Source organism: Borostomias antarcticus (genome assembly GCF_949987555.1).
Source record: "Borostomias antarcticus genome assembly, chromosome: 23".
NCBI classification, from domain to species: Eukaryota; Metazoa; Chordata; class Actinopteri; order Stomiiformes; family Stomiidae; genus Borostomias; species Borostomias antarcticus.
In genome coordinates this window covers 11,832,383-11,860,249 of record NC_140256.1, presented here as the reverse complement: position 1 = coordinate 11,860,249, position 27,867 = coordinate 11,832,383, and the positions used below count along the sequence as shown (strand labels likewise).

The 27,867-nt window shown below is 52.3% G+C and overlaps 2 protein-coding genes across 4 annotated transcripts in view; one reads left to right on the top strand and one right to left on the bottom strand.

Annotated features, from left to right (window-relative positions):
- slf1 (SMC5-SMC6 complex localization factor 1) overlaps window positions 1–1,322 on the top strand; it is a gene marked incomplete at its 3' end in the record, with an annotated part of 25,803 nt that extends 24,481 nt beyond the window's left edge. Inside the window, exon 17 of the mRNA XM_084456844.1 lies at window positions 865–1,322. Within this exon, the coding sequence (XP_084312970.1) occupies window positions 865–1,322 (458 nt within the window). The remainder of the gene's footprint in view (window positions 1–864) is intronic.
- A 3,914-nt stretch (window positions 1,323–5,236) lies between these two features.
- The window catches only part of mctp1a (multiple C2 domains, transmembrane 1a), a gene marked incomplete at both ends in the record, with an annotated part of 149,124 nt that continues 126,493 nt past the window's right edge, over window positions 5,237–27,867 (bottom strand). For 2 of the 3 annotated variants that reach the window (XM_084456774.1, XM_084456775.1), the window contains 5 exons: window positions 5,237–5,308; window positions 11,735–11,832; window positions 12,013–12,122; window positions 12,497–12,606; window positions 27,513–27,569. In XM_084456774.1, coding sequence (XP_084312900.1) covers window positions 5,237–5,308; window positions 11,735–11,832; window positions 12,013–12,122; window positions 12,497–12,606; window positions 27,513–27,569 — 447 coding nt within the window. Of the gene's footprint in view, window positions 5,309–11,728; window positions 11,833–12,012; window positions 12,123–12,496; window positions 12,607–27,512; window positions 27,570–27,867 lie in introns of all 3 variants that reach the window. The other variant, XM_084456773.1, reaches the window with a different exon arrangement.

Genomic DNA, 27,867 nt, shown 5'->3' with positions numbered 1-27,867 from the left:
GTGACTTTATGTCTGGAAGTGACTTTTATTCGTCACAGACAGAGGCATGATGGGTAGCAGTACGGTAGCGACGGGCGCGCCTTTCGTTTTCACCTCGGCTTGCTCTCTCGATGCCGTGCGGGCTAATAATAATAGGCTAATACAGTGCACACAATTTCTGTTCCGTGTGTGTGTGTGAGTGTGTGTGTGTGTGTGTGTGTGTGTGTGTGTGTGTGTGTGTGTGTGAGAGTGTAAAACCAGGGCTCCATCAGGTCATTGGCTCTGAGCAGAGTTTAGACAAACACCAAGTGACCTGTGAGTCAGACTGTTAAACATGTCAACATGACTTAGCGCTGAAGTGAGCTAAAGTCCTGGCACTGTCGCCCAGTGGGTAAACAGATGTTCTCCTGTGTGTGTGTGTGTGTGTGTGTGTGTGTGTGTGTGTGTGTATGCGTGTGCAATGCGTCAACACTATTTAGATCTGTTGCAATGTCCTCCCAGTGACCCGTACTGAGTCTCTTCCGCCTTATTTGATAATGCTGTTGTTGTACTTGGCTCCTTGTCAGCGAGGTGCGTGTGTGTTTATGTTTGTCATGATATTATCACCGATGTTGCTCTGGCTGGAGGCTGCCTGCTCGGACTGATTAACCTACTGGGCCTCGCAGCTCATTCTGGGGACCGTCAGTCCCTCTCCCTCAGTCACCCAGATGAAACAAGCACGATAATGATTTAAACGCCGAGCACGTTCAACATTCGCTGTCAAAATGTGAAAATACGTACTGTAGAGTTCAGCTGGTGTATTTTGAAGTGTAAGTGTTAAAGGCTTGTGTGTGTGTGTGTGTGTGTGCGTGTGTGCGTGCATGTGTGTGTGTGCGTGTCCTACAGGCTCCTCCCTCCTACAGCAGAGGGACCGGGACGGCCGGACCGCCATGGACCTGGTCCCCTCTGCGACCCAGAGGGAGGAGCTTCGGTCCAGCGCCGCGGCCGGAGACCGCGCCCTGGATGCCGTCGAGGAGGTCAGGGACCCGGCCTCGCTGGAGGCGGGCAGCTGCCTGCTGGCCTGCCTGCTGGCCTGCTACCCCAAGGAGAGGGGGGTCCCGCTCCGCCGGCGCCACGCCCCAGACGGGGCCCCCTCCCTGGGCTCCAGGCTGGCCGGGGCGCTGGAGAGCCGCTCCCTCCAGAGGCTGACGGCTGGCTGGGCGGACCCTCGGCTGGTGCGCGTGGCGGAGGACGCTGAGGCGGCGCTGGGGGCGGGGCCGGGCGTGGCGCGGGTGTGCCTGGCGGTGAGGCGCAGCCAGGGAGCACACACCCGCTTCCTCTTGAGCCTACTGGAAGTACTTTAAATACATTATATTATTGTGAATAGATTATATTATTGTAAATAGCTGATTTTGTTCTGTATAGTTCAGGTTTTGTTTATTTGTTGTTGTTCATGTTCTAAATGTGAAAATACATTTTATTGAGTCCCTGGATCGACTCTCCTTTTTTTTTTTTATCTGTATTTTATACTTGAGTTCAGATTTTTGAATAAATATTTAATAATTAGTATGCGAGTTTTTTCCTACAGTATCAAAAGCTCTTGAAAATGCTGTAACCTGGGATGAGGTTCTGTGGAATTCAATAGAGCAGAGGATGACATTAGGGCTCTCTCTCTCTCTCTCTCTCACACAGTTTTTCACAGGTGTTCATATTTAACATCAGCGGAGCCTGAGGGACAGCTTGTGTGCTTGTGTTCCAGTGGGGTCCTGTCATGTCTGCTAAGTTAGCCACCTGAGGGGGCCGGAGCACAGACACAGAGGAGCCTCATCTGGGGGCCATGTGGGGAGAGGGTACGGCCGGCCAGCTCCCCACCGCCCCGGCTCTACGGTGACGGGCCCCCGGGGGCCACAAAACCCCAAAGACAACAGTGAAGGATGGCCTGTTTCCTGGCTGCAGGACTTCAATAGGGAGAGGGGCTTATACAGTGGGGGAGGGAGGGGGGGCTTAGACCCGAGACGTGAGTTTCTGTGTCTATCCTGAGAACAGGGAGACTAATAACACTGGTCCCTCTTGACCTGTGTGTGTGTGTGTGTGTGTGTGTGTGTGTGTGTGTGTGTGTGTGTGTGTGTGTGTGTGTGTGTGTGTGTGTAAAAAGGTAATTTGTATCTGGCTATGACGTCATCCATGGTGATGTGTAGGAGAGGCTCCCAGACTAATAAATGATCGTGACCGACCCTGTTCTGGACTCACCGGGGCCTCCCACGTCCTGGAGAAGCAGACACACACACACAAAAGAACGTAGCTGAACAAAATGAGCATGTGTCCAGTCACCCTTCTGTGTGATGTTATGCACACATACTGGGCCTACGCCTAGTTCATCAACCTCAATGAATTTTCAGTAAGGTCATACAGAAACAATGATCAGTCATACTGAAGACTTCATGAACTGCATTTTGCTGTTCGCACTGCAAAATGAAACGATTCAAGAATGATAAAAAATATTTAATCTTTTTTCATGTTTTTTTTTCCTTCAAAATAACATACATCAGGTGCATTTATTGGTCGAACCAAATGTACATTTATATTTTTCTCTAAACTTTCCCCTTCTGCCCAACTCCGCCCCCAATCCCCATCCCTGCCCTACGATTGGTCAGGACTGGGAAAAAGAAGATGTCACAGGCAACACAGCAGGCGAAAGGAACCTTGAGAACTGACAGGCATACAAGATCATAAACTTTGAACCATTTACAGGCAAACTGTATAAAATACCATAAATAAATTAAACAAGTACTATATACATCTTTCTAAAAAATAAATTAAGAGTTTTAAACTGGTGCAAATGAAAGTGCCTTTGTTTTAACCTGTGTGGGATACATTCTGTTCAGTCATTTTCTTTTATCTCACCAGAAGATCACTTTGGTTTGCTTGCAAACACAGACTATGTATTATTTGTACACAAACAGAAGAGCATTTGGATGCAGGACCACGTACAGTAATATAGTATCACAAATTACTCTAAATGATACAATGTAGATATTCGGTTCTCAAAAATGTTCATTCAGGCAATTCCGAAAAAGGAAAAAGTTACTTGAAAAGTCTTGTCTTTTTGGAGAGGATGCTAACTGTATTGACTGTGGGTGGCATTCGCTTTCAAGTGTATCCTTCCAAAACGAAATGAATCGACGACCCTCGACAGTGACAGATCTGCTCTTGCGTAGGTTTAGGGATGAAGAGAGAGGGGGGCAGGGGTGGTGATGGGGGGGATTGATTATGATTATGAAGGAGAGGAACAGTCCTCAGATGTAGCCTCCACTGTGATCTTTCAACATATGCTCTTCTGCAAGAGGCTTGGGAGACTCTCCCCACACGCAGGGTCACGACCTCGCTCGCTGACGAATGAGAGACAGGGATGATAGAGAGCGTGGAGAAATAGCGTGCGCGCACACACACACACACACACACACACCTGGCCCTGTCACCCCGGGCTTCAGTATTCCAAAGCGGCTATCTTGTCACACAGTGGCTGGCTCCTCATCTAGCACACACCTCTCTCCAACGCCACACACACACACACACACCGAACACAGCATCTGGTCCTCAACGTCTGCAGTCACATCCACATCACACCACAGTGTTAGAGGGGGGCTGGCAACTCACACACATCCACACACTGTACAGTACACCAAGCACACGCATATCACATGACCATACATGACCATTGCTTGTTTGTTTACATAAACACATGTTCATACACACATCCACACTTGCATTTACACACACACACACACACACACACACACACACACACACACACACACAAGCACACACACACACCTTGAAAGAGAGATCAAAGTTGAGCTGTGGGCACAGGAGGTGGGGCAGATGGAGAGAGCGGCCAGCCTGCGGCACAGCATCGGAAGTGTGTGTGTGTGTGTGTGTGTGTGTGTGTGTGTGTGTGTGTGCGCCCACTGAGGCAACACATGTGGAGATGAGAGGAGAGGGGACCAGCCTTTCAAATAAGATTAGGCTCCTGGCTGCCTAAGGCCTGCCTGGCAATCCTGTCTGCAGCGGGTGACATCTATATTAGCTCAGTAGCTCAGCGTCCCACCACACTCTCCTGCCCCCGCTGAGGAAGAGGGCGAGACAGAGGGGCCGGCCGGGGCTTCTGACACACGGTCTGGGGGTAAAAACCACACTTATCTCACCCACTGTGATGAGGACTTGATGGCACTGACGCCCTCGAGGGGGAACGGCCTCTTTTAGGTGCGTAGCTCGGGAGCAGCGTTGTGTTGGTGTGACAGGTCGTTGTTAGTGGTTACGTAAAGCCCGTCAGTCATGTAAACAGCCCGGGGATACCGCGGGCGGGTTGATGCGTGCGCCAACCGAGAGACTGTGTCCATCTGACCTTGTACAATAAAATAGAAAACACAGATTCTCAAAGGAGGCGGGGTTTGAGCCTGTGCACTACTCAGCGATTATAACCGAAGGGTTGAAATAATGTGTCTGTCCAGGTTCCCATGGATACAGTTCGTAACAGAAGGACGTATCCAGAGGCTAACAGGCTAATTGCTAATCAGCTGAGAGAGTGCGGATTGGCTGGGAAGTCTGGAGCAGAGACTGCCCAGAGACGCCAGTGAGCAAATTACCTCTGAGAAAGAGAAAAAAAAGAGAAAATAAATCATCTGATCTAAAAGCATAATTGGAACATAAACATAAGATAAATTATTGCTAAAATATAAAAAAGTGAGCTCTCTTTCATCTATTGCATGCTCATTAACCTATTGAGATGTAATGGACTGGTGATTCTGTGCTGACGTCACCACGGCAAACACACACACACACACACACACACACACCCACCCACACACACCCGGTCTGTGCTTCTCTTGTGTGTGTGTGTGTGTGTGTGTGTGTGTGAGGGTGAACTGAGTGGAGTGGTTGGTTGTTAATCTCATACTATGACGCTGGCAGCCGGACGCCTCAGTTCCCGATGATCCGCTTTCACACTCTTCATCAGACCGAACCCCCACGCCGATATAAAGAGCATCGTCCAGATACCTCCCCCATGTCTCTTTTTCCTTTTTGAACAATAATAGATACACTCCCAGAATCTGTACACCGTGTACCAATAGAAAGACACAGAGAGATAAAGGTAGAAAACGGGGAAGCATGATGAAGAGAGAGAGGGAGAGGGAGAGAGGGTTGAGCTGGTCCAGACCAGTCTTCCTCTGCTCCTTGGCGTCGGGTGAGTGAACGAGGAGACGGTGGGAGGAGCCAGCTAGCCGGGGTTGTTTTTCTTTCTTTTATTTGGACTGGGATTGGGCTCCAGTTTCAGCTCTCGGTACTGCACCTGTTAAAACACACACGCGCACACACACACACACACACACACACACACACACGCACACACACACACACACACACACACACAGCCAGGTCAGGTGGAGAGCAGAGGAGGCCGCGAAAGCATGGGAACGCTCCCGAGGCTCTCTGTGTCCAGCTGTGTAGAACAGTGGCCTAGGGGAAGGGATCACACACTCACGCACACACCAACAAACACACAGCTGTGTAGAACAGGGGCCTAGGGATCACCCACTCTCACACACACACACACACACACCAACAAACACGCAGCTGTGTAGAACAGGGGCCTAGGGATCACCCACTCTCACACACACACACACACACACACACACACACACACACACACACACCAACAAACACGCAGCTGTGTAGAACAGTGGCCGGAGGGAGGGGATCACACGAACACACACACACACACACACACACACACACACACACACGCGCAGCTGTGTAGAACAGTGGCCGGAGGGAGGGGATCACACAAACAAGCAGAGCAGGGCAGGGGCCCGTGGGAGCGCTTGGAGCGAGTACAGAGTCGTCCCGGCCGGGCGTAGCAGGAACCACACAGCAGGTTAACCCCTCAAGGCCCCCAGCAGAGATCACACTGACCGCTCTGATCCAGATCCTGGCGAGTGAATCACATCAGCCCCCCCCGCCCCCTCCCCCTCAGAGCACTCTGACCCAGAAGACACTGTGTGCTGTACCTTGCCTTCTGGGCGGATGTGTTGGCGTTGGTTCGGTTCTGGTTAGTATGTGGTCGACGCGGCGTCATATCAACAGGACACAATGAACGATACTGTAGACTCATAGATTTTGTTGGAATTGAAATGACCAGAAGGATATGATGACCTAACCTGGCACGGCTACGGATGGATGGATGGAGTGCAACAGAGAGAAGGGTGGGTGGGTGGGTGGATGGATGGATGGAGGGAGGGAGGGAGGGAGGGAGGGAGGGAGGGAGGGAGGGAGGGAGGGAGGGAGGGAGGGAGGGAGGGAGGGATGGAGGGAGGGAGGGAGGGAGGGATGGAGGGATGGATGGATGGATGGAGGGATGGATGGATGGATGGAGGGAGGGTGGACTGGGGCCCAATGCTGAAGGTAAGAAAGAACCCGGGATGTTCCGTATCAGAGAGGTTTCAACCCTCAACGTCAGAACCAGTCTCTCTATTAGGCGTGCAGTCACAGAGACAGACACGCCTAACTCTGAGTTCCTACGCGGGTTCGGAACCGTGCAAACCGCCGTGGCGGCGTGCCAGGGCGGTGCCAGCTACGATGTGACCGACACCCGCTCAGATTCCCCCGACTGACGTCACCGAGGAGCCTGAGGGTTCAGGGTTCCTCTCCTCCGGACCGCACGTCGCTCAACGCCGTCTGTGGACGCCGCACCCCCATCCATCTCCGGGTGCTTAACACAGCCTGTACCCCCAAACCACCAGCCTTCATCCATCACACGCGCACGCACTCACACACTGGCGTGTCATTTCATTAAAAACCCATACCAAGCCACACACGGCGAGAGGGTTTCAAGTCCCTCTCACAGCGGCGAGCCCCACTGTCCCATATCCGTGGCGGCCGGTTGGCCTAGCATGAGGTCCCCCTGATCGCCTGGCTTAGCCGCCGGACCGGTCCCACTCTGGACCGGACACAGCGCGCTGTCTACGGCCCGCAAGCAAGCATCTGAGAAAACACCGCTGACCACAGCTGAACAAACAGGACTGAGTGAAGTTACAGTCGTTCAGAGAAAATGGAGACAGAGAGAGAGAGGAGGTGGTGGTTATATGTGTGTGTGTGTGTGTGTGTGTGTGTGTGTGTGTGTGTGTGTGTGTGTGTGTGTGTGTGTGTGTGTGTGTGGGAGAAGGGGGAGGCGGGGGGGGGGGGGGGTCGACAATGTGTGTAAGAACCAGAGGATTGGTTCTGTAATCTCCACGGTTCTGGTGATGAGCATGAAACCCATGGGGGTGTTTTGGGGGGGGGGGCGTTCTTGAACAGTGGGCTGATGACAGATACTGTTCTCATATGGGGTTCCTTTTCTAGTCTGTCCAACCAAAGCAGACAGAGGAGCAGAGACACGGAGGGCGCCCATCTGTGGGGAGGGAGAGGGGGAGGTGGGGAGGGGTGCGGACCGGGCCTTCATTATGTCTGCTTAGAGGACCGTGGCATGCCTGCCTGGCAGCGTGCCAACCCAGACACAGATCGCTGACAACGGCGCGGCCAACGATGGATGAGCACGGGAATAGATGGATGAGTAGTTGATGCAGTCATAAACGAAACGTTTGAATGAACGCCCACATCTGGAGTCGGGAACATGGCGTATTCAGGCTGGTACGGTGACACATTCTGGTCCAAGTTTGAAAAACAACAACTTTTTTTTTTTTTACTCTTATCCAAGTTTGTTTTCCCCGAAATGTTCCTAACCTCGCACCGATTATTGGGTAACTTTTCAAAGCAGGAAGTAACAAAACAGCCTACTGCTCTGATCCCAGACCAGCCCTGCTGCTAATGTACACCTCCCGTTCTACCCTCAAACAACAGCAACAGGAGAAGTTAGCAATTTAAGACCGTCATCCAAGAAAGAACTCTTGGTGGAGCAACAGTACACAGAGAAAAGTTTCCGTGTCGGAAGCAACCCCTTTCCTTAACGGTGGGCCAGGGAACAAAGGACGAGGGGGAACAACAATAATAGCTCAATCAAAAGAGGTTTCCGTCAGAAGAGCTGCCGGCGGGAGACGCTCTCTCTCCCTCCCCCCCCGTCACGGGCGGAGTCCCAGCCTGCAGGTGACAGGCCCTCAGCGCCGCACCCCCGGCGCCGCGCTCGCCCTGCCTAATCCCCGCGCGGGAGAACGCCGAGAGCTAGTTAGAGCCCCCGAAAACGAGGAGAGGGAGAGGAGGAAGGAGAAGGAGAAGGAGAGGTAAGCGAAAACAAAAGAAGTGTAAATAGAGGGGAATATGCAACGACGGCGAGGTAGCAATTTGGCAGAGGAGGCGGCGGAGCACAAAGGGAACATCGTCGGCGGTGGGGGGGGGGGAGGTGGGGGGCGATGGGTAGAGACCCCGTGCGGCGGCTCCAAGCCTGCCCCCCCTCTCGCCCCCCCACCCCCCCCTCTCCCCGTGTTGACAGTACAGCTACAAAACAGCCTTTGAAGTGCAACTCCGCGGAGCAGGACGGGGGCACCGCATACCCAGAGAGCGCTTCGTTTAGCGGTGTCAGACGGCGTCCTGGGACGTACCACTTTCTCTCTCTCTATCTCTCGTCGCCCCCACCGCCATTAAACGCGGGCTGGCGGTGCCGCGGCGGGTAAAAGCAAATGTAAATAAGTAAATGAGAGGGGAAGGCGGTGTTTTAATGATACTATACTATGCTCTTTCTACAGCAAAAGTTGGCTGACTTCGTCTCCCGTGACGCCTAACCTAGTATTATAACAACGTACACACAGCCACGGACGGCGCGAAGCGGCACGCGCGTCTATTGTCTGGGGAGAGAAAGCGTGTCAAGGTGAAAGTTGGCAAATGGGCACACACACACACACACACACACACAAACCTGAAAGTTTCGAGCGAGTGAGCTACCGGGGCACCTGCAAAATAGTGACTAATTGCTGGCTCCGAGTGAAATGTTTAAATTTGTCACAGGAGCCAGGGACCTCTGGCTGAACGGAGAGGGGGATGTGAGCGATGGAGCCTGGCAACCCTCCAGCGCCTCACCGGCCTGCCTTTGACCCCCCCGCCCCCTCTGTTCCCACCCCCCTCGACCTCCTCCTCAGCACCCGGCCAGGGTCGTCCTCGACATCAAGGGTGGCTAAAAACGATCCCACCAGCAATAGCTTGTGAAGTACGTTAGGGGTTCAGCGACATGTCCGTGTCCGTGGAGCGGTTTGAACCTGCTGCTTCACACCGGCCGTATAGGAGCACTCTGCGCGCTAATTGCCGCGGCCCCACTTACGCGGCCCGGGTCTCGCATGGCTAACGGCGTCGTAAAGCACGCTAGCGCGCGGACATGTCCCCAACGCCTGGTTGGGAATACTTAGCTTGATTATGGCGGTTGGCCTCGTTTTAAGGGCACGTGAAGGATTCCCCCGGACCGTTAAGGTAGCTTACTGTGGCGGAGAAAAAAACCAACACAGGCCAGTCGAGCGCCGAGCTATCCAGAGGGGCGGCCATTAACATTATTGCCTGGGAGGAACATAAAGCCGTAGGAAAACTGATCAGCTGTAAAAGGGGAACTGTATTGTACGTGCTGGTTTCTCTGCATGTTTCAACCCACGTAGCCCTCTGTTGGAGTGTTTAAAGGTGGCTGACAGCGCTGGGAGAGACTGAGAGAGGCCGGGGTGGGGAGGGAGGGGGGGGGGGGTACGGTTTTATAAGGGCCCCTGTAGCTCCGGTGAAAGAGCTCAGTAAACTCTTCACAAGGCGAGAGGGGATAGCGTTCGCCTGGACACGCCCACTACCAAGGACGCCAGGTGGTCACTTCATGGACAAGGTCTGAAGTGACTCGACAGCGGTCTACTGCTGAACAAACGCCTCCGGTTCTCCTTCTCTCTCTCTCTCTACCTCTCTCTCTCTCTCTCTACCTCTCTCTCTCTCTCTCTCTCTCTCTCTACCTCTCTCTCGCTCTCTCTCTCTCTACCTCTCTCTCTCTCTCTCTCTACCTCTCTCTCTCTCTTACACGCATACGCGCACGAACACAAAGACTCAAACTCAAACACACAAAACAAATGGATTAGAAAAGTTTTCATCCGGAGACACCCAGCGTGGCATCAGTACTGGCCCCCAGCCCAGACCCTGCCCTTTGTATATGAAGTCATTAGAACCTCATCAGTTCTGGCTGCTCTGAAGCACCCCTTAACGACGCGGAGCGCTGAACTGGACCCGCCCGACCTCAGAGACCGCTACCAGGGGACAGCGTGGGGGCGTGGGTGTGATTGAGCGAGGTGCGTGCGCGCGGGGTCAGGCTAACGCCCCAAAATAGCACTTCATTTGTCATCCGCGCCGCCGGCAGGCGACCCGGAGGGCGCAGCAGACACGCGCCGGCGAGGGGACGCTCCATTTGTACCCCAGCACCGCCCCCCATCCCCGCAGGCCCGCCGTGACCCAGAAAGACGGGACGGGCAGCGAGGTGAGGCCACCGCCACCGGAGGCGGCAGCAGCGGTGGCGGAGGGACGTGAAAACGGAGCGGAACGTCCCGGTTAGTTTAGACCTTGCAGCGTCATCCGTTTGAACACCCCCCCACCCCCCTTCCAGTTGGTCAGGGGGAAAGGAGTCGTCTCTTTCAGGGAGGTGACTTCTAGCCCCTGTTGCTCCCAGACTGTCACCGAAACCTGGCACCAATTAGCCCCTCGGCCGCGGCGCTAACGGCACCAGCAGCAGCAGCAGTAGCGGCGGTAGTGACTCCCAGACAACGAGCCAGCCGGCCCTCATTAGGGAGCTCGTAAAGGAGGCCTCCTACCTGCCGGCCCCTCCGGCACCCAGGTGCGCAAGGTGGCTGCGCCGGGGCAGAGGGTCCGCCTCGGCCTCATTTGGGTCGGGGCTACCTGCCGCTGGGACGGCCCCCGTGGCACTGCCGAACCCCACGGGGCCCCTGTTAAGATCAAAGGGGTCGCGGGCGCCCGGCGATCAAAGGGGGAACGAGCGGGGGCTGATGAGGTGGAGGGGGTGGGGGGTGTTGGACCGGGATCAGAGGCCTGCGTCTGGGTCCGTCACCCTGTGCGTAGGTCTGTCTGGCTGCCAGCTCGGAGCTCCAAGCACCACGGAGAGCTGAGAAACCACACGGAGACCCGGCTGGACGACATGCTGACCTCCACCGGCCGCCTGGTAACTGCAGTTGAGTGGCAGCGCTTCGTCTCCGCGGGAGGGGGGGGGGGGTGCGCCCTGGGAACTGCTCGCTAGGGGCGATCTAACCAGCCGTCCTCAGGGTCCCGCGACCGCCGCGTTAATCTGATCTCACGGTTGGTGTACAGTAGAAGCGAACCGCGTGAGGGCGGTTAACTGTTGGTTCTCTCCCCCGTAATGACTAACAGCGGCGTGGCTGTCGGACCCGGGCGGCATGGCTTCAATCAGCCCCACTAATAAAGCAGCGCTGCGCTCACTTAGCGTCCTCACCTGCGTTACGCCGGCGCATTAAAAAAGGAGGTATCGGACAGGAAAATCAAAGCAAGGGACTGAAATTGAATTAAAACTTTACACGGCGTAACAATTGAAGGCCAGTTAATTGTGTGTAAATATCACCGTACTGTACCGAACATACAGTAGAGAAGGGATAGAGTGAGAGAGGAAGAAAGAGTGTGAACAGGAGAGAAAGAGAGAAAGAGAATGAGAGAGAGAAAGACAAAGAGAGAGAGATTGAGATTGAGAGAAATTGAGAGAGATTGAGGAACAACATTGTTGTATAGAAGAGACAGATCAAGGCACACCCACCACTTGAACATCTGAGGGGACCCGCGACAGGAAGTCCAGAAGCTCGTTGTTGTCGATGGTGTAAGGGTCACGGAGCTTCTTGGTGAATTTATTCACCCCTGTAGGAAGGGGGGGGGGGAGGGGGTGGGGTCAAAGAAGGTCTTAGCACAAAATACAATAGCCTGCCTATAGCTACCATACCTAAGCAGAGTGCAGACAGACAGAATTACAGACAAGGGCTCAGTTTACTTGCTCTGTTGGCAACGGATGCTACTGATACAGGACAGGGTGCTGCTCACCCCACGCCAGGACGATGTATCTGAGGGGGATGAAGTAGACGACCACGGTGGCCACGCACAGCGCCACGATGGCCAGCCAGCTCAGGAAAGGCACGGTCCAGTTAAACGTGCTGGAGACACGGGGGCAGAGAATGTCAGCAAACATGGAGCAACTCCGCCGTTACACACCTTTCAAAGCTCATTCCTGAAAGAAATGTACCATACGCATTCTTTGGGTCTCCCAATTGTCTGAAATTGTCCCAAATGTCCCCTGCGGGGAGAATTAAAGAGTCTTATCTATTGAACCCTGTGTGTGTCCAGCTGAAACAACGCACGTGTGTGTGTGTGTGTGTGTGTGTATGTGTGTGTGTGTGTGCGGTCGCTCCGGGCGGCTGAGTAAGATGTGACACGGGGACAGGCGGCGCCGGGAGCGCTGGCGCAGGAAGCGGGGGCAAGGCTGGAACGGCGCCGAGGAGGGAGGCTCACGACCACGACGACGACTCACTTCTTTATCCTCTCGCCGTAGGAGGCCACTTCATCCAGCGCGTTCTGCACGCTGATGCACACGTCCTGAATGGCATAGATCTTGTTCATGAAGCCCTTTCTCTCCGAGTCCTGCAAGGCCAGAGAGAGACAGAGAGAGAGAGGGAGAGAGAGAGAGAGAGAGAGAGAGAGAGAGAGAAGAAGACAGAGGCTGGGCACATGCATCCTCATGGAACAAAACATTTAAAAAGCGTCAAAGACTTGCAGAGTGGGAGCCAAATCAGCAGATATCCTGCTTCAAACGACTGACTACTTTCCAAGCCGTAATAGACACAGAAAGCCGGCAGAACAAATCGCACTGTTTTCCTCTTACAGTGAGAGCATGGGCAAATTTGAATACGCATGAATGGGAGTGAATTTAGCTGAATGCAAAACGGATCCATCAATCACCTCCCTTTTATACCCTGGGTCCCCTTTGTTGTTGGCACACTGTGATGATGTCACCAGAAGTGACATCATAATCGTCGTTAACGGCACCACCACCATGAAGAGCTCTTTTCCTTTTCCGCGTTTGATGGTTGAGAATATGAGAACGCCGGGGAGGTGGGGGGGCGGCGACCGCAGGACGCTGAGCGATCAAAATCTCCCACGACCGGAGGAACAGAGTCATGCAACAGTCAGGGAGCCGCCGTCGGACCGAGGGGACAGAACAGAGCTGGACAGAATGCGACGGGGGTGGGGGGGGGGGGGTTGGACAGAGGGAGAGAGAGAGAGAGAAAGACCGAGGGAGAGAGAGAGAGAGAGGCAAAGACAGGGAGAGAGAGAGAGAGACAAAGACAGAGGGAGAGAGACAAAGACAGATGGAGAGAGAGAGAGAGAGAAAGACAGAGGGAGAGAGAGAGAGGGAGAGAGAGGGGGGGGGGGTGATCGACATATACACGCAGACTGGTGTGGCGTGGTGGTAGGTAGAGGGCATGCTTGGAGGAGAGGGGGCAAAACCAGGAGCAGTCTGTCTCACCTACACACAGAGCTACGACAAACGTCACAATGTCCGTGTCCATAGGATGCTCAGAATGAGCTCATGAGGTGTTCAGGAGGTGGTCGTCATAGGGCCCGCGGTACAGTAGGTCGATCAGGGCTAGCCGCCGTGGCGTCCGGTGACATATGGAGTCGATGGAAGAGCGTCGAGCGTGGCTCTACCCAGCCCGTAAAAACCCGCGGTAATCCCGCCATTACTGAGAACCAGCGGACCAGTCAAAGACACCGAAGCCCCTGTCCACCCACCCACCCACCCCGCACCCCAGGGGCTCATAACCCCCCCCCCCCGGCCCCCTCAGAGCCCCCCCGTTGCTCCCCCATCCTCTAAGCCCTCTTCCTGGAGGATCAGATATGTGAAAAATGAACCTTGATGCAGCCACCGAGACCACATGGCCTCCTCTGAAAAACCGCACAAGACAAATAGATATAATTAGACAGTGTCCCAGGGTTATTTTTCTTTGCAAATATTTTACAAGACTTCTTTCTTCCTCCTCTCTGCCCTCCCCGGGACCCCATCTGTTTTGCATTACTGATTCAAACAAAGCCCCGTGTCCGCGCAGGCCCTATTGTGTTGGGGCTGGGTTGGGCCCGCTCTTCTTTTGGGCCGGGCTCAGGGGAGGGTGTTTGAGGGACAGGGGCGCGGTGTGAGAGAGCGCGCGGGGGCGGAGGGGGGAAGGGTCACGGGGTCATCGGAGCACAAACCATTGCCACATGCCCCTCGAACCGCGGGGCCGACTCCTATTTCCTGTCTTCAAAAGTGGCCGCGAAAGGCGGGAGGTAGCAATAACACGCCCGGGCCAGGGAGAGGCCTTGTTTTCCCAGCATCCCCCGCACTCTGCGGCCCAGATGGAGCCGGGGGAACCTGTTCCTCTGAGCAGAACCCGATCCGCCCATCGGGTCGGGCTGATACACACACCTGGCCCCGCTGTGGGTTACTGGGACAGCAAGCTACCACACACCGAGACTAGGATACTTTGCGCGGCGCCAGCGTTGGATAAACATCTTTCCTTTTTTGCTTTGCGCGTTCTTTTTACGACCTTGACTTGGCGACCCGCGACCTTGTCGTGAACTCTTATGTCGTCGCCGAGGGGAGAATCGGAGCACGGCACCCCGTCTGAAATGACAGCTGCTTTCACAGATCATTGTCAAGGTCAAAAGTTGCTCGTGAAATTGTCTTCAAAAGTCTGTATTTACAGGAAGAACATTCAGCAGCATGGCTTATTTCCAGCTAACGATGTGACTTTGACATTGAATGTTTGAAACCTTCACTTGTTGGAACTTTTGCTGAATACTTTTGCTTACAGCTACCTTAGATTTGTGTGTGAGTGAGTGTGTGTGAGTGTGTGTGTGTGTGTGTGTGTGTGTGTGAGAGACTGTCAAGGTTTCCCATCCTCATCTCTCGACCCTGTACTGTAGATCTGGGTTGTTAATAGGGAGGAAGGACCTGTAATTCTGTCTGTCCTCAGTTTGAGAGCTCAGTCAGGGGTGCAGACAGCACGCTGCATCAACCTTTGAGGCTTCGCATCTTGACTGATTGATCTGGGCTGTGGGCTGAACACCTACTCTCGCAGAGAATAGTACGACGACAGCGAAGTCATCAAAGTGCATCAAAAGTCATTGAGTACCGATTCATTCCACCAATATTGAGGGGGGGGGGGGGGGCGCCTTCTAAGACCAGACCAATCCAATTACTCCAAACACCAGCAGTGTTACAGAAGTGCACCCTTCTAGGAGAACACTTGAGAAATGGGACTAAGGCTTTAGTAAACATCACAGCACCTGGAGGTTGAGGCTGCGCAGCTCTATGAAACAGATCATTTAGTCCAATCTGAAGCACATGGCGGCGTGCCAGTCAACAGAGGCGTCTGGCAGGGGCTCAGCAAGTCAGCGCCAGGCTGTGCTGTATCTTCTGAGACAAATGGCATTGGGCTGTGTTGGGTGCTGTATACTGTACATGAAAGGCCCCCGGCTTTCCGTACGGGAGAGAAACTTTCTGACATCAATTAACTCACAAGGTTTTTATAGCCGCGAAGATTTAGAGAGTTTGTTTTGCTGTTCACGGGGGCTCTGTGTGTTTTATTTATACTTCCACCACATATACAGTATTCTGTGTGTGTGTGTGTGTGTGTGTGTGTATGTGTGATGACCTGTCAGTGGCGTGTGTTCATCAGCACTTCGCTGAGCCAACCTGTGTTACAGTATCTGGAGCAGGCGTCTCTGTGGGGGCGCTGAGGAGGAGCCATGGGGGGGGGGGGGCGCTCGTTAGGGTTTGAGCTTTGACAGAGTAAGCAGACGGAAGACAACTTACAGTGACACTAGAGAAAGCCTTGTGCACACAAGCATGCATACACACGTGCACACACACACACACACACACACGCACAACACAGCCAAGATAGGTTAACCACACCGCCACTGAGAAGAGATTGCTCCAAATACAGTCAAAGGCACTCTTAAATATTTAAACAGGAGCTCCGCATATCGGATCTCCTTTAACAAGTTGCATGGCTGCTCCAAGTTCCTGTGATTGTAGATGGAGAGAGGGCCTAGCGGTTCCGCTCTCCACAGATGGCGTGTTCTGGACTGACCCAGGGCCTTGAGCTAAACAGCAGGAAGGTCACTGCGGGCTGGGGTTGACCGCCTGTCCTACATGCACAGAGAGGACGCGGAGTGAAGTCATCCCAACTGGTTCACCCCACGAGTCATTACTCTGCATACATCATAAACCGGACGATTACGGGCTAACGAGAGTAACGTAGCGTTTTCGGCTGCGCAGACAGCCCGGCCTGCGCAGCCGGCCTCTGTGCTACAATCACACCTGTTTTTTTTTTGCTACCCCTCCCCTTCTGCCACGCAGTAAAAATTGAACCGTCATATAAAATGTGACAGGATGCTAACGCAGAGCTCCCAGTGGGCGTGTGAGGCGGTTGGTGTTGATGTTGTCACAGCCCCCCCCCCCCTCCGCTGCCTCCACCACAAAGTTGGGAAATGCTTATAGGGCGACACCATTTCCCATCAAACCCTCAATTGGAAACGATAGGGAACTCTTAGACACACCAAACGCAAACCACAACGAATTAGGAAGAGAAGTAGAAGGAGGAAGGAGGAGTGAAGCCTACTGTAAACGGGGACATTAATTGGACTGGGCTGTCTAGTTTCGTTCCCAAGAAAGCGGGGGTTTGAACAAAACTCACTCGTGTAATTAAATCAAACGACTTGATCCAGATCTGAGATAGTCATTCATACCGTACGTACGTACTATGCTGAGCTAAGCGCTGTGCGTCCCCTGGTTGCGTGTAGTAAGGCCCTCCGCTCCTCCCCCATCTTTGTGGGCGTAAACGTTCCCGTCCCTGTTGGGTGCGGGCCTCCCCGGTGGGGGTGCTACACCAACCTGTGACCAGCTAGAGACATCACAGGGACGCTGGCGCCGCGCCAGCAACACATGAAAGAGGCAGATGTTTCATTTTGAAGCAGCAGTTTTTATACATTATTTATTTCACAACTAATCCTTGGGTGGATAGGGAGAACACATCTCTGTCCTCATGGTCGCTCTGTTCCCAAACACATAAATGTCTATTTAAAGCAGCGTTGCGATGCGCTGCACGTTCACTCCTCCTCAACAAGCTGCTCACACACACACACACACACACACACACACGCACACACATACACACACACACACACACACAACACACACAACACACACAAAGAGCTACGTTGAGGCATGCAAGAACGCTCGGCTCCATAACGAGCGCTTAGGTTGTGCGTGTGTAAGTGTGTGCGCGTGTATAGTGTACATGTGTGTGTTGTATGAGGGTTTCCTCTGACAAAGTCAAACTGCAGCTAAGTGCGCAGGTGAAGGTGAGGTAGGCAGACACCACGTTCCTTCATCCTAATTACGCTGTTCACCCGGCCCGTTCCCATGGCGAGGCTCGCTGTGGCGCGATGGATAAATATACGCAGAAGTATAACGGGGATAACGGGGAGAAAGGCAGAGGAGGTGGAGGAGGAGGTGGAGGTGGCTTATTTTCAGCTTGACCTCCACGTCCTGTGGTTCCGTCCGAAAAAGCATCATGCCTGGCGTGTTACACACCCGCGCGTGTGTGTGTGTCTGCTCTTCTAATGGGGTCGGGGATGGGCTGCCACCGATCACCTTATCCACGTCCCCCGCGGGGGGGTGGGGGGTGGGGGGGTCTCCCACCTCGGCTCATCAGCCCCTCCGTCAGGCTCAAGGTCGGGTGGGCACGCCATCATCACCCCCCCAACCCCACCGCCGCTGCCACCACCAGACGCCCGCCTCGCCCCCCCCGCCCCCCGCCTGCCCTCACCCCTAACCCCCCCCTGCTCTCCTTCCCTCGTCCTCCCCGGGCGCCCTGGCTGGCAGCCGCTGATGGATGGGACGCCATTACTCTTCTCCTTTGTTGGCCTGGTTTAGCCGCTGCTCTCTCAATCTCCCAAAAACAAGGCCTTCACAACAACCGGCCAGACTCTGAACGTGCCGTACCGTTCACAACTCTACTCCGTTAACCAGGAACCGGAGATGGAAGATTTTACTAACCTCTATTTGTTATTTTTTCATTAGAAAAGCAACTGACCTCAATTCGCATCTCTGTCTCTTCCAGAGAGAGCAAACACTCAGACTAGAAGGTTTGGGAAACAAAAACTGTTTTTCAAACTGTTTTTTTTAAGCTTCATTTGATATAGATTGAACTAGATGCTTTTCAGAACACACATACACACACACACACACACACCTCATGACGGTTGTAGTTACATATCTATCCACGTCCATCCTCCCTCTCGACGCCAGAAGCCGAGTTCGGAGGCAACTGTGATGGGATTGTGCTTTTTAAAAAGTGCATGGGGATGCGTATCCTCGGTGCTCATTCCTCATTTATGAGCGCTGTTAAAGGAGAAGGCGCCGACTGACTCTTCCATATCTGCCGCCGCCGCCATGTCATGTGCTCCAGATCCCGACCAATCAGGGAGTTTGTCACCTGAAACAGACTCTGGAAGTTTTCTTAACTAGATCACACACATGCACACACACAAACACACACACACACACACACACGCACACACACACACGCACACACACACACACACACACACGCACACACGCACACACACACGCACACACACACACACACACACACACACACACACACACACACACACACACACAGATCCAGAACCCACTCTTACCACCTGTTCCACAATGCCAAGTAAGCAAAGCGCAAAGCAGCTCAGACATGGCCTTTGGCATGACAGGATAACATGGAGCCCTCATAGCCTGGACTATAGTCATGCACCTTTCGTGATTGGTCACACACATAATTTTATCCATCATGGCATTTAGAGGTCTAATGTCCCTCAATACAGAGAAAAATGCTATGGCACACACACATACCCATGCCACACACACACCTGCCTCACAAACCGCACCTGTCCGGTAAAACTCATTACACCCGTGTCAAACGTGGGAGCACATCTCCATGCCGCCCCCCCCAACTCCCCCATCACGTCCCCATCGCCCCCGCTTGGGACTGCCTGGGGTACGAGGGGGGGGTGCGGGAGAGTCGAAGGATATGTGTGCGTGCGTGCGTGCAGTGTGGGGTGAGAGAGCGAGACGAGGACGGGGGGAGGGGACGGGGACGCGGACAGACGTCCCGGCGGCTGCCGGACACAGACGATGATGAGCCACGGAAGCCAGACAGGGGGACACAGCGGCGCCGATGCCACGGAGGAGCACGCCACACTTACCACCATCACCCGGATCCACTCAAAGTGCCAGGAAGCCAATATATCCTGGAGGATATGGCTATCGGGGAGACGGCTGTCGTCCGAGGAGGAGGAGGAGGAGGAGGGGCCTGGCCTAGGGACCTTGATGTGGATAGATTGAGAGCTTTTTTTTTATATCAACAAAGTACAAAAAATGAATGGGTTACAGTAAGATAAAGGCTGCAGAAGGGAAGAGAGGGATCTGTGAGGTGGGGGGGGACAGTCTACCTGATGTCTGTTTGGGGGTGGGTGGGTGGGGGGGCGGGGTAAGCAGTGCGGTTTACGTACAATAGCAAGATAACAGCCTCTGCGTGCTGTGTCCTCCTCTGTCTTTGTCTGTCCCCACTCTCTTAGCCTAAACTTGATTAGCATGCACTTCCTGGAAGCACCGCCCCCCCCCCCCGCCACCCCCGAAGAAGAAGAAAAACAAGAGAGAAAATTAAAATGAGGCAGCAAAGTCCAAATTGCCCTGAGCCCTTGGTGCGACCCGAGGACGCGCGCGTTGCATCCCAAGCTCGGTAGCCCCAGAACAACTTTGCAGTCACACGTTTTAGAGGGTGAAAAACAATCACTGTGCCAGTATTGCTCCATGGGCCAGCGGCAGATAAGGCCTGCTTCACGTCTGCAGCCCATCCACACGCACAGATGAGATGGTCCACCACTACACTGCCCTGAGAGGTTAGGTTCTAATGTGACCCTGGTGCGCTGGGGGGTGGGGGGTTGGGAGGGGGGGGGTACAGAGAGAGCGAGCGAGTGAGAGAGAGAGAGAGACAGAGAGACGAAGATGGAGGAGAAATCTGCCGCACCTTATTCAAATCTCTGGGGACCGGGAGTCTGCTGCTATGGTGCCCCAGGGGTTGACATGGCGATTAATAGCAGTCAAACCCTGGGGTTAATACCTAAGCACCTGCTAGGCCATCGATAAACACACAGCTCCTATCTGCCTGCCCCAGATGCCTGTACACACACACACACACACACACACACACACACACACACACACACACACACATTAAAACCATCTTCCCTGACTGCACACAAGGCAACGGGAGTGAGATTAGCAACTATTTTCCTTCTTATAAGGAGATAAGCATCTGACTGTTCTCCTAAACGGCACTGCTGTGATACAATTAGACTTTCTCTCTTTTTCCTTTTTACCCAGGTGACATTTGTTGCTCAGCAGAAAAGAACATTCTTTAAAAAAGAATATCACGAGGAAAAAGAGAAAACTGTTTTGGCTAAGAGAGAACAATGTGGTAGTGTTCTGTGTACATGTGTGTATTCGATTTGAAGGAAAATAATCTACTGTAGTACTGTTGGAGTTGAACGTGTGCGTGTGTGTGTGTCTTGCCCACAGGGAGGGGGTGGGCAGAGAGGCTGCCTCAGCACTACGGAAGAGCAGGATGAAGAGATAGACAGATGTCTGTGGAGAGGGAGAGTAGGGGGAGCTTTCATCCGTTTCAGGGAGATCCTTACTTGAACTTAAAATGTCCATCACACCTGAGTCCACGCAGACAGTTCAGTCTACTGTCTAGGCATAGCATGATATCGTACTGCAGTGTACTGTTATGAGAGTCAGAATGGTTGGTGTTGTCACACAACTGACAATGCAGGTCAACATAAACATCCATTCAAACATTCACCCAGCTACGGCATGTCTTCTATCCAAGCTCTCTGCCTGCCTGCCTGCCTGCCTGCCTGTCTGTCTGTCTGTCTGTCTGTCTGTCTGTCTGTCTGTCTGTCTGTCTGTCTGTCTGTCTGTCTGTCTGTCTGTCTGTCTGTTTGTTTGCCTGTCTGTCAGTCTGCCTGCTGCCTGCCTGCCTGTCTGTCTGTCTGACTCTCTCCCTATCTGTCTGTTTGTTTGCTTGTTTGTCAGCTTGCCTGTCTGCCTGCCTGTCTATCTTCCTGTCTGACTCCTTATCTGTCTGTCTGTCTGTCTGTCTGTCTGCCAGCACGTCTGTCCGTCTGTCTCTCTCCTCTACCATTTCAGCCTCTATGAACGACAGAGGGACGAAGTTATGGATGATGGGACAGAGGAATGAGGAGATGGATGACAGCAGATACACAGCCCCTCCAGCACACTGACACAGGGAGGGCCGACAGATGTAGAAGGTGTAAAGAAGCATGTGTGAGGTGTGTGTGTGTGTGTGTGTGTGTGTGTGTGTGTGTGTGTGTGTGTGTGTGTGTCTGTGACAGCGGTAAGCCCCTGAGCGGGACATGATTGCGGTGTGTATCTTATCTGGCACAGGTGGACCTGAGGCGAGCAGAGCAGAGCCGAGCTGAGGACGGGGGGCTCCAGTGACCAGCCATGCGTGCTGAGAGTAATCTCTCTCCCTCTGCCCAGACCCTCTCTCTACCCCCTCTGGGAGACAGAGCTATCGCACACACCAGCCACCACACACACACACACACACACACACACACACACACACAGACACACACACACACACACACACATAGGCACACACCCACACACACGTAGACACACACACGCCACACACACACACACACACACATAGACACACACATAGACACACACACATACACACACACACATAGACACACACACACACACACACACACACACACACACACACACACACACACACAAACAGACAAACACAAGCAGGAAAACACACACACAAACAGGACACATACAGACAAACACAAGCAGGAAAACTTTAGGTTATTTGCATTACCCCGGTTCTCTGAGTAGAATTAATGAGTGTCTCACTATGGGAATGCCTCCTGCGTGACCTCATCAGAAGCTCAATAACATTGTGCCAGCCCTCATTGGCTGGCACAGGTGACGCCCATAGCAAAAGGTGGGGGGTAGAAGGCAGCTAGTTCTATAATGGAGCAAGAGCCTACAACCTTTGGAATAAAGTTAGGGTTAGGCAGCAAACTGACCCTAGAGTCCCCCGGGGAGAACTTGGTACACTCCTGATGCACTGAAAGTGCCTGGACTTCTCCTATGCCTCCTAACATGGGGCCGCTAGAACCATCAACAGGCCTCCTTCCCTCACTCTGGCCAGAGTTGGGGGACTGAGAGCCACTGGTGGGAACGCATAAAGGAGGGTCCTTGGCCACTCGTATGCAAGTGCATCCACCCCCAGTGGGGCTCCCTGATCGTGCAGAGAGAAGAACAGGGAGAAGTTTAGAGGGGGAACGCAGCCCAGTGGATACACTCGTCTGAGGAGTCAACGACAGTCTGGGCATGGGAGAGTCCCAGACATACCACACACTTGGAGTGAGTATCCCAGCTAGCTATCTTTTTGCCACACAGGCAAAGTTTCTGGCTTGCCTCAGCTGTACCGAGCTTACTAGTCTCAACGTTAGCCATTACTAGCTAGTGGGTTGCAGGCTAGATGCTAACAGGTCTGCCAATTTGCTACTGTAGCTAGCTTGTTCAGCTGCTGTGTGAAAAAGTGTGGAGGGATATTGCTATCTACCCACTAGCAATACATAAAGGTATTGCTACAATCTGTATAATAAAGGAGTTTTGCTACTCTCACTGTATTAATATATGAAATTCTTTATTAATGTGGGATAAACCCCTTGAGATGTAACATCTCGTTTGCGAGGGGCTCCCACCCAAATACACAATACAACACAAACAGGACAATCCAATGTACAACACTGACAAAACAGAAACAACACGTGACAAGGACAACAATTAACAACCTTAGTCTCAACATAAAAGAAAAACAGAAGAAAGAAAGAGGATCAGTCTAAAACTTAAAAGAAAAGAAAAGAATGGGGAGTGACACAGCACATTACATTCTAATTGAAAACATTGACAAACAGGTTTAAAATGAGTAAACAAGGTATTTGTAAAAATACGGAGCGAGGACAACAAACGGATATTGACAGGTAGAGTATTCCAGTCGGAAGGGGCCAAAGACTTAAAGGCTTTTTTGCCAACTTCCTTAGCGACAAAGGGAACAGTATAGAGGGACTGGTCTGAGCTGAGGTAATTAGATAAATAAGGAACAAAAAATTGATTCAAACAATAAGGGAAATCAAAGTGAATGCATTTGAAAATAAACTGAAACCAGTGAAATTGCCCTCTATTATCTAAAGAAAGCCACTCGAGTGTGTCTTACAGTGGTGTGTCAAAAAAGAACAACCTAATATAAATAATATAAATCTACACAATTTGTTGTAAACTACATCAAGGGGCTGAAGGTTTTTTATGCATTCTGGTAAACAATGTTGGCATAGTCAATTATTGATGAGTTTTTTTCTGACATGAAACGTAAAACAGTGCCTAGAACGAAACAAAACCCCTACACCAAAATTTACTTTCTTTATAACATAATCAATATGTGGTTTAAAAGTAAGTCTAGAGTCGATCCACACACCCAGATATTTATATTTGTCTACTTTCTATTTATTTATATTTGTCTACCATCATTGTATGTTAAAACCAAATAATTTAAATCAGAGCTAGGTTTCTGTCTCAAACCGAAGAGCATTGTATTGTTTTAGTTTGGTTAAGTAGTAGTTTGTTTTCAAGTAGCCAAGTCTGAAAAATATCAAAATCATGTTGTAATGATTCTTGGATTTGTGAAGAGGAGGCCTTTGAGGTATAAATAATAGTATCATCAGCATATAATTGAACAGAACAGTCAGAAAAAAATAAGAGGAAGATCATTAATAAAAATAGAAAAAATAAATGGACCCAAAGTCGATCCCTGAGGAACGCCTTTAAGACATTAATGAAGGAGTATTGCTGCTCTGTGTCAGAAGTATTATTACTCCGTCAGAAGTATTTCTACTTTCTGTAGTCACAACGTATGCAGTTAAGCAGCAGGGAGCAAAGCGCCCGTTGACCAAGTTGGTCACTTGAGTCTGTGGACAGTTAAGCTTTAGCTAGCTACCTGCACAGTTGTTGACAGGCTTCCGCGAGAAGCGAGAAGAGGTTTTTGAATGACGACTGACGCCGTGTCTATGCCTTATAAAGGAGGAGGGTCCTCCCCTCCGGACATGGGCATCATCTGTGCCAGCCAATGAAGGCTGGCGCAATGTTATTGAGCTTCTGATGAGGTCACGCAGGAGGCGTTCCCATAGTGAGACATGAAGCAAATGCTATGAAAGAGAACAGCACACACACACACACACAGACCCGAGAGGTGATTACCTCACACCATCTCAGGACACAAGGCAGGGAGGGGGGTCAGAGTGGGAGTACATCAGCCCCCACAGCTAACAGCCAAAACCCCGGAGACATACTGTACATGACATGGTTCCATCTTACACCAGCCTGTGTGTGCTTAGTAGGAGTCTCCAGCTAGGACCTGCTGTGTGTTCTCCAGCTAGGACCTGTTGCGTTCTCCAGCTAGGACCTGCTGTGTGTTCTCCAGCTAGGACCTGCTGTGTGTTCTCCAGCTAGGACCTGCTGCGTGTTCTACATGACGAGTCCAGTGCGGCCAACAGATACAGGCTTCATAAATACCGCTCCAGAACAAAGGCTGCCAATGGCTATCCAGGCAGTGACACCCTCATTAGAATGTGGTCAAGTGTGTTTGCGACATTGTGAGTGTGCGGTCACATGCTACTGCTCTGTCTGTGTGAGAGAGTGTGTGCGAGAGTATGTGAGAGTGTGTGTGTGTGTGTGTGTGTGTGTGTGTGTGTGTGTGTGTGTGTGTGTGTGAGAGAGTATGTGTAAGAGCGAGTAAGAGAGTGTGTGTGTGTCTTTCAGAGAATGTGTGTGAGAGAATGTGTGTGAGAGAGTGAGTGTGTGTGACTGTGTGTGTGTGAGTGTGTGTGAGAATGTGTGTGCGAGAGAGAGTGTGTGTGTGTGAGAGAGTGTGTGTGTGTGTGAGTGTGTCTGTGTGTGAGTGTGTGTGTGTGTGTGTGTGTGTGTGAGAGAGAGAGAGAGAGAGAGAGTGTGTGTGTGTGTGTGTGTGTGTGTGTGTGTGTGTGTGTGTGTGTGTGTGTGTGTGTGAGAGAGTGTATGTGTGTGTGTTGAAAGTGTGTGTGTGTGTGTACTGTAGCTCTACTGGGGCAGGTGCCAGCTTGTTTATCTTGTTGTCAGTGTTGATGATGGTGATGACGATGATGCCTGAGAGGGAGAGTGTTTTTTTTCTTTTTCTGGAGATGGACTGGTGTGCGTGTGTGTGTGTGTGCGTGCGCCCTTCTGGCATGAATAAACTATGGTGGAAGATGGACCCACACACACACACACACACACACACACACACACCCCTGGGAGGCGAAGCGGCGAGCTGAGCTCCGTTATTCGTCCTCCCTCAGGTGCCTGCTTGGTTCGAACTACTCAGCCGTCCTCATCAGTTAGCCGGGAGGTGCTCGCTGGGAGTAAAGTGACTAATATCAGCGTTGGCTCACGAGAAAGACACTTTTCGCGATTGGCCAACAATCTGCTCAGTGAAAACACGTGTGGTTGACCAAGGCAGAAAGCCTTGCCAGGGGTCCCTCTCGGCAATGAAAAACAGGTGCTCCACTTTTTTGCCATGTAATACCCCATTTAGCCCCCGGAGCAAAGGTTATCCAGCTAATAGCTGCCTTGTGGCGTTCCGGGACGAGCAACACACATGGCCAGCGCCGCACATCTGGGACGGATTCCACATACTTGCAACATATGCTTCAGGTTCAATTAAAATGAGGCCTTGGCACATTTATTCATCTTTTGTTGTTGTTGTTTTTTTCAGGGGGGGGGGGGGGGGGAGGCTCCGCCGCCCTGACCTTGACAGTGGGACTATGGGAGCCTGGAGAGGAGGTAATGAGAGCGACAGGTCACCTCCCGCGCCTCCGAGGGAGAGGGAATGGAAAAGGCAAATTTGTTCAGCCTCAAAACTCCCATTTGTTGTGCACTTAACCAGGGATGAGGAGGGTGAAGAAAGAGTCAGCATGAAAGAGAGAGAGAGAGAGGGGGGTGGGGTGGGGGGGGGCAGGGGGTGGTCGGAGGAAGAGAGATTGGGGGGAATAAAGAAGAAAAATACCCCCTTTCAAGTTCCCTACAGCTCAAATGAAATGCTAACTGTTGAGGGGAGCAACAGATCAAAATGTATGAAGCCCGAGTTGGTAAATTGTAGCCTTTGTGGTCTCCTTGCTATCCGCAGCTCCAGCCCTGTGTGCGCAGAGAAAGCAGGGCCCTCTTATGTGGAATAATCAGCTCTGGACCGAGTCTGACAGTCTGCAGTCAGCCACCTCATTTCAATATGAAAGTTGAAATGTATTTCTTATAATCTGCATCTTTTCAAATGCCTGTTTTTTTCTGAGGGGAGGGAAAAAATGCAGTAAAAGGGCAAGAGAGATAGAGAGGGAGGAGGGAAAAAAAAGAGGTTCAAGGTTGCTTATTGCGTATCTTCAATCGCCGCCCTGTACGCTGGCGCCTTGGAACTTCGCAGCTACGGAACTTTCCCTCCGCGCCGCAGTGGGAGGGGGCGGGGGAGGGGGGGGTAGAAATACTGCGGCGCATGTGGACTGACTGCACATGAGAGGTGCTGCTTTAAACCTGTGATCTCAAACCCGGCACTCTGGGGCCGTTCAAAGAGCCGGTCCTCAACCCTGATCATTTCAGATATCAAATAGCTCCGTCAGAGGCCCCGCCCCCGTCACCGCCGCCATCGCAAAGGACCTGGCCGCGGACCTCGCAAAGAGACGGCGGCGGGCGACGGCGGGCGCCGCGTGACGCATGCTCTCGCCTGAAATTAACTATCCGGTACTGTTCCCTCACCGTGGAAACGAGCTCAGGCCGTAAAACGGCCACCTGTTGTCACCTGATCGCCTCTATGAGGACAGATGCTGTTTTAGGGCAGAATAAAAGCAGAGTGAATGGTCCTAAACAGCTAACTAAGCGCTTTATACGTGAACACGTGTCGCGGGCGGCCCCCCGGGCCAAAGGTACGCGGCAGCAGTGCGGAGGGAGAGGGGGAGAAGACGCGCCCGTTCGAACGCCAGCAGGAGAGCCGAGCCAAGCAGAATCTCCGCCAGGAAGCCGAACACACACTGCGGGTCTCGCTTTAGACGGGGCGACAAACAGAAGTTTCAGGAAGCGCCGGGGAACGGTGAAAGAGATTGTGTTTACGAGCGGTCGTTCACAAGCGGCGTGTGGTGCGGTATATACAGTGTGTGTGATATTTAAGGTGTTCTGTAGGCGTGGGGTGGGGGGTGGGGTCTTTTTGTATGTTCCTGTGTGTGGAATGCCGTCACCCCCTGACAGCCGGGTGGCCCCTGACAGCGGGGATAACTACCTTGTCGTCTTTGTCATAGTCCTCGTCCTCCTCTTCCAACAAGTCCTCCATGGCCTGCTGCCGAGAGAGAGAGAGAGAGAGAGAGAGAGAGAGAGAGAAAGAAAGAGATGGAGATGCATCAACTCTCAGTGATTATATTACATACAGCAGTGTTAATTTCGTTGACGAGAACTATGACGAAAACTATTCGTCAACGACAGTTTTGGGGTTATCGTCACGAGACGATAACTAAATAAAAATTAATGTATGATGACAAAAACTATGACTATATCTATTCACATTTTCGTCAAGACTAAAATGGTTATGGAGGGACGTATGGGAAAAGTTCAAATCAGAATGTCGAGGTTCGGGATGT